At 37.4% G+C, this 7515-nt stretch overlaps 1 protein-coding gene across 7 annotated transcripts in view; it reads left to right on the forward strand.

The window, feature by feature from the left end:
- The window catches only part of mark3a (MAP/microtubule affinity-regulating kinase 3a), a 59252-nt gene extending 55043 nt beyond the window's left edge, over positions 1–4209 (forward strand). For all 7 annotated transcript variants that reach the window (XM_077620441.1, XM_077620443.1, XM_077620444.1 and 4 more), the window contains one exon: positions 3392–4209. In XM_077620441.1, the coding sequence (XP_077476567.1) occupies positions 3392–3740 (349 nt within the window). In that variant the 3' untranslated portion in view covers positions 3741–4209. The remainder of the gene's footprint in view (positions 1–3391) is intronic.
- The last annotated feature ends 3306 nt before the right edge of the window (positions 4210–7515 follow it).

Raw genomic sequence — 7515 nt, forward strand, 5'->3', positions numbered from 1 at the left:
TGGTGTTTTCTTTTGGGAGGGTGGGAACGGATTAATTTGTATTTAGTTCATTTCTATGGGAAAAATTGATTTGAAATATGAGTAAATTGACATACAGGTTTGGTTCTGGAATTTATTAAGCTCTTATCTCAAGGTATTACTGTACCTCATTAGTAAGATGTCTGTGCTGAATTGGTTAGAAGAAAAATTAGGTTTGGAGACCAGCGGGGTGTTAGGAGATAGTCAATGGGATAGCAACTCTATCACGACAATTTCAAAATAAAATACAAAGATAAGAAAATTATTTATTAAGTTATAAAAATAAGAAATGCAAAGATACTTTCCAATAGGGTGAAATTGCGAGTGGCACATGAGTACACGTGTACACTCGCCTATAAACCACAACTTAAAATAATGTTACACACACTCAGATAAACTACGACGAAAAAGGGTCGAAGGCACATTAATCAGGAACTCACCACTGGCCAGTGCGACACCACGGTCCTGGAAAAAGGATTGAAAAAGTGGGTACAAAGGGGGCTTTTGTTCAACCATTCGCACTCATACTTCATCGGGGGCTGCTACCCCATTTCAGGCCTGGAGCTCGCTATTCTTGGGTCGGGCTCAGTCCCAGTGGCGGCTATCCTGCACAAGCTAGCAGTCATTCGCCCCCAGCACACTGCCTTTGTTCGGGCATTATTGAGCTACCTGCTAGCGAATGGGAAGCCAGCAAAGTGTTGAGAGAGAGGCAATGGGAAAGCAACTCTAGCATGATAATTTAAAAAAAATAAAACACATATGGTGTATTTATGTTCGGAGGGATGTTTGATTTCGTTTTATGCTTCGTAAGTTGGATTGATTTTTGTATCTTGGAACAAAATGGTTCCCATCAAAGCTTTTTGTAACCAGAGTATTTTGTATGTAGAACTATTCATAAGTAGTGGTACCACTGTATATTTACATGTTTGTATTTTTAAAATTACATTTTTTTTTACTCATGTAATGCTTTTTGATCCATATACATTATGTCAGATGTAAATTGGGGCATCAAGTGATTACAAGCCTCAAAAATAAGATTTGGACCTTTGTTAGTCGCCCGATGTCCCAGTCCAAAAGGATTGGACATGTATCGTCCCCAATCTAAATCAATGAGTTAACCGCCTCAGAACTTACAACTTAACTTGGTTTCTCTGACGCTAAGGTTACTCACTGACCTGTCTGCCTTCTAAAGACAAACACGCTCAAATAAAGAAAATATTAGCTCTCCTGTTCCGTCCCTGATGTGCCCATTTTAAGTTATATGCTTAAAAGACTTCCCCAGCTCTCCATCACTTCATTCGGCTGCATAACGTCGATGTCGTCGCGCTTGTTTTTATTTTTATTTTGTTCTATTTTAGCTCTTTTGCATGTTGCCATGTCGACCTTGAAACCCCCTTTACCAACACTTTCTGCCCCTTTCATCTCGAGCATGAGTTCTCCAGCCTCAGATGATAACGATGCTTCCAGATGCTTGTTTTCATGATACAGTAGAATCGCAGAAGAATGTTTGCGGGTATTTGATGGGGAGTATCAATCACCCACCATCAATCGATGCCATCTTGTGTAATTCTTGTCTTTTGTAGTTGATATGACATGACTCTTTCTTTTGCCTCGCTCTAGGTCAGCCTCTAAATATTTTGTCGCTAATTTTTGCAAAAAGAAAGGTGCCAAGTTTTATTAGACCAATTGATTCATTTATTTTGTTTTTGGCATTTCAAAAATGTTTTCAAAAGCAAAAGAAAGATTAGCCTCGTCCAATGTCATCATTTTTTGGGGGGCATTTTCGAGATGTTTGCAGGGCGGAAAAAAAAATATCTCCACCAAACCTCAATCATTTTCAATTAAGAAAATGTTAACACAATTAGGCGAGCTTTGCTATCATGATTATATGCCCATCTTATACATGGTTTATTTATTACCCTATTTCAGGATGCAAAGTGAGCCATCTCCGCTTCAATAAATTACATTGTGTGTGGTGAAAATTTGCTTAAAGTAGTATTTTCACAGAATTTAATATTTCTACAAATTCGCTTTTCATGATCAGATTTCTTGAATACAAATAAGTCTTTACTTTTCTGGCCAAATCTCAGATTTTGTGACCATTAATGAACATTTTGTGGGAACCGACTAGTTTTTATTACCACAATATAGCATTTTTTGGACATAAATATATTTCATGGCTATGATTTTATATCTGTTGTCAACCATAGATCTTTTCAAGGCCATTATGTAGCATTCCTTGGACACAAAAGAGCATTTAGTGGCTACAATTCAGGTTTTTGGAGCACAAATGAGCTTGTTTTGCATCCGTCTAAGTAGAGCTGGGCGATATGACAAAAATTATCACAATTGAAAAAAAAATCAGTCTATCAATAACCATCATGTCTTTTTTTCAAAATTTAAACTGTGAATAAGTAAATAAATTACTTTCCTCCTCATTCAAATATGAAAGTAACTGTTACCTTACTCCATAAGAAAAGAGAATATGAAATATGATGATTTTTAAAAAGTACTTTTGTTGTTCTGTTGTGCAATAAAGATCAGACGACTCCCTCCTTGAAAAGTACAGAATAAAACCTGCAGAAACTTTGACAGGCGTTTTTATTTTTATAAATTTGCCTTCAAACCAAAAGTTGCTGTGCAAATGAAATAAATAAAATAATCAACTGAAGACATCATTGGCAAGAAGACTATTTGCAGCCTCATAAAAAGAAAGAGTACATTTACCTCACCTATGGCCATTTACAAAAACTAAAATAAAAAAAGTTGGATGAACTTAACCCATTTTAACTTAAGATAACAAGTTTTAGATTTTTGCAACTTTTTCAGAACATTTACATAAAATAGGGAAACACCTTGATATCAAGTAAGAAAAAATATTACAGACTGTCCTCAAACGAGGACTGTGGGTTAATGGCATTTTCAATAAGGCGTTTAAAAAAAGAAAGAAAGAAAACGCAAGGGAGAATTAACTTGGATCTTTTATTCGGTGTTGTCCTGCATCTCATAATCGCTTATTTTGGACGTGTTTTTGTCCTTTTTCGTTAATGCTCCGTGATAGCCTCTATTGCTAACATGCTAAAAACACGTTTCCTGTTCATCCTCTTCTCCTGAGCGTTGGTCTGGAACTAGCGTTCATCTCGCTACAGCGCCCATGTTCTCTCCGGTGGTCCAGTGGTGTAATCGCAGTTTAAAATTATAAAATTTTTATCGAATGTTTTTTAATATTGTTGACAAAAATTATTTCACGATCATTATCGTCATCATATTATCGCCCAGCTCTACGTCTATTGTATACGTATTTCGTAACTGTGTATATTTGAATGGGATTTTCAACGACTGAAGGCCCCTCGGGCACTTGTTTGCGTTGCAGTCGCCACGTCCCCGGCGGGGAACCCAAAGGCGATGGCAAAGACGGCAAGCCACGCTCGCTGCGCTTCACCTGGAGCATGCGCACCACCAGCTCCATGGAGGCCTCCGACATCATGCGAGAGATCCGCAAAGTGCTGGACGCCAACAACTGCGACTACGAGCAGCAAGAGAGCTTCCTGCTGCTGTGCGTGCATGGTGACGGCCGGGCCGAGAACCTGGTCCAGTGGGAGATGGAGGTCTGCAAGCTGCCTCGCCTCTCGCTCAACGGCGTGCGCTTCAAGAGGATATCGGGCTCTTCCATGGCCTTCAAGAACATTGCCTCCAAGGTCTCCAACGAGCTCAAATTATGAGCGCACGCACGCCCCAGCGTGCGTCTATTTAAAGCTGTACAATCATCCGCGTAGCAACTTTCCAAATGTCTCCTTTTATAAGAAACAACAAGACCACAGAGTATGTATCGATTCTAATCCATCGTCTTTTCTTTCCCTTTTGGGCAATAATCACTCCCACCGCCCACTAATAGCTCGTCGGGGGCCACGTAGCCACTTGATTTGTGTCCACGCAAAACAAGAACGAGTTCCAGTCTTATTTATTTTCTTTTTTTCCCCTTTAAGGAGTAAGATTAAAATCACGTAGCGTTTTTTCTTCTTTTCCATGTAAATAATAGCTCACACAGAAAAATACCGTTTTTTTTCTTTTTTTGTATTTGGGTTGAAAAGGTTATTAAAAAAGAAAATAGCGAAGGTGGTGAGCAGCGTGTGCGTTCGTAACGGGTCGCATCACAAGGACTATTAAAAGTGTCAATGTGTCAACTTGAAAGTTGTGTTGCACTTTATTTATGTTGTTATGAATCATTTTTCCCCTACAGTGGCAATATGCAAGTTTTGCTCTTCAAATATTCGTCAATGGCCCTAATATTTTAATACACCTTAAAGAAACATGTTTTTTGGAAATACTACATCTGATATGGTTGTAAATGCAGAGCTGCCCACTTTATCCAGACAAGCAACGCAAACTCCGGGACTCTGGACAACCAACCTAAACTCCAAAAATCCCCATAAATTATCCCTTACATTTTTTTGGAAGCAACCATTGCGGAAGAGTACCAAATTTCCAATTTAAATGGCTCAAAATTCACACCATCGCTATGGCTTCCGCATCATTTTGTGTGGCCCAGGAAAGTAAATCATGAGTGCCGACTTTCTGTTTTAGGATCAAATTAAAATGAAGAGTATAGATGTATATTACATTTCCTGATTTTCCACCTTTTAAATCAATAATTGTAATTTTTAAATCAATTTTTTCTGTTTTTAGTTCAAAAATCATTTTGTAAAATCTAAAAATATATTTAAAAAAACTAAAATAAACATTGTTTGAGATTTATAAAAAACTTAATATTCAGGGCTTTTAATCCAGTTCTTTTAATCCATTTATTAAAAAAATATATCTAAATATTATATCTAAAATGGTCCGGCCCACATGAAATCGAGTTGACGTTAACGCGGCCCGCGAACCAACCCGAGTCTGACACCCTTGTTCTAAAGGAAGTAGGCGTACAAACCACTGGTAAGTCTTATCAATATGCCTGCTGGGGTTAAGTGCAAAATGGATGGCAATTTGGATGAAACTTCTAATAAGAAACCCAGACACTTGCAGAAGTTTCTTGGTTCGTATTTGACGAAATATCCCAAGTTGAAGCCGTCTCCCAAAGGACCGACATTTGCACATTGCACAAGTGCGACTTCAGCATGACACCGGGTGGAATTACTGACTAAAACGCACATAGAAGGACCCAAACACAAAATAAACTTACTATTTTCATTATGCTGTACATTTTCAATAGTTTGCAAAAACTATTTAAATTAATGAAAAATCCTGATATTAGTTTGATTTATATTGTGCTACGTTATTTCTGTTTACATTTTATATCGATTTTGCATGAATTGCATTGACTCCGGATAAACTCCAGGACAAGGTTACTCCTGAAATGGGGCAACGGAAATGAAAGACGATATATCAGTGGCGGCCCGTGCGTTTTCTCGTAGCGCCTTCAACGGGTAAAATCCACTTCCTAGCAGCATTTAATGATTAAATACAAATACTGGAGCTTTTCAGACATTACAACCGGGCCGGGGAGTGATTTTCCCAGGAAAAGACAGTGATGAACGTCAATGGCGTACTGGCAAACATTGCCCGAAAATGGGGTAAAATCCAGCCGAAAACAGCATTTATTGATTAAATACAAATACTGGAGCTTTTTTGACATCAGAACCGGGTCCAGAGTATCATTTCCCCGTGAAAAAGACAGCGATGAACGTCGATACATCCATACGCGAAACGTCAAAAATTGCACCAGAATGGGGTAAAATCCACTTCCTAGCAGTATTTATTGATTAAATACAAATACTGGAGCTTTTCAGACATTACAACCGGGCCAGGGGGGTGATTTTCCCGAGAAAAGACAGCGGTGGACGTCAATGGCGAAACTGCAAAAATTGCACTAAAATGGGGTAAAATCCACTTCCTAGCAGCATTTAGTGATTAAATACAAACACTGGAGCTTTTCAGATATCAGAACTTGGCCCACAACTGAAATATTATTTAGGAATATAGCCATATTTTACTCACCAAATACAAATATATATATAAGATCCAAGAATGATAATTAAATGCAAATATATATATATATATATATATATATATATATATATATATATATATATACACACATATATATATACATATATATATATATAAGATCCAAGAATGATAATTAAATGCATATAATCAATTTGCATTTAATTATCATTCTTGGATCATATATATATGTGTATATATATATATATATATATATATATATATATATATATATATATATATATATATATATATATCAGTGGTGGGCCGTCAGGGCCTTCAAGGCCTTCTCTGCTGGCCTAAGAAATATCTGAATCATATGTTATATTTTATCCATCAATACTTGATGTTGCTTTAACCAATCAGATTTCGAGTTGGCAACACCACAATGCCTTGTCGCAGGCGTAGGGATATGTCATCGCTTTCACCAACTATGATTGGCTAGTGATTAGCCAGAGCTACCAAAGTGTATCTGGAGCGAGCTGCACAAGCAAATATATTGTTGTGTTGATTTAAAGCCATTTTCAAGACGGACTATGGCAGAAATACGACAGGACAGGCTCGACTTTCAGCATTAGCTTTGATGGCGATAGAAAAGAAGGAAGAAAGAAAGGAGGATGGATATTGTGTACAGTTAGAAAGGATTTTTGCTGAGTAAAATATGGCTATATTCCGAAATAATATTTCAATTGTGGGCCCGGTTCTGATATCTGAAAAGCTCCAGTGTTTTTATTTAAGCTCCAGTGTTTGTATTCAATCACTAAATGCTGCTAGGAAGTGGATTTTACCCCATTTTAGTGCAATTTTTGCCGTTTCGCCATTGACGTCCATCGCTGTCTTTTCCCGGGAAAATCACCTCCCGGCCCGGTTGTAATGTCTGAAAAGCTTCAGTATTTGTATTTAATCATTAAATGCTGCTAGGAAGTGGATTTTACCCGTTGAAGGCGCCACGAGAAAATGCATGGACCGCCACTGATATATATATATATATATATATATATATATATATATATATACATATACATATACATATATATATATACATAAGATCCAAGAATGATAGTTAAATGCAAATTGAGTTTGTCACGTGTAGACAATTAGGAGTTATGGCAGCAAATGATCAAATGCGAGGTTGCTGTAAATTTAAAGAAGTTCATGATACTTATTTAGTGAGTTTTCTAATGGACCTTTTGATGAGAAAAATTGAAAAATAAAGTTTGGACAAGACGAAGACAAGAGAAGTGAAAACTTGACTGCTTGAGCAAACGTAACAAGACAACTTTGGGATGTAAAATAAAGCCAGTATTTGGAAAGCTGGTTAGGTATGCGGAAAAACTGAGCAAATGAAAATTTAAATTGGAACACGGAAAGTGAAAACTTAATTAGCCATAATGGAAGAATCGCCATTGGTGGGAATGAGTGGGTTGTAAGTGTCTTTGGGCCTATCCCAATACTCTTTGCCCTCACAATCCAAGTGAAGGGAGAACA

The sequence above is a fragment of the Stigmatopora argus genome, chromosome 15 (genome assembly GCF_051989625.1).
Source record: "Stigmatopora argus isolate UIUO_Sarg chromosome 15, RoL_Sarg_1.0, whole genome shotgun sequence".
NCBI lineage: Eukaryota > Metazoa > Chordata > Actinopteri > Syngnathiformes > Syngnathidae > Stigmatopora > Stigmatopora argus.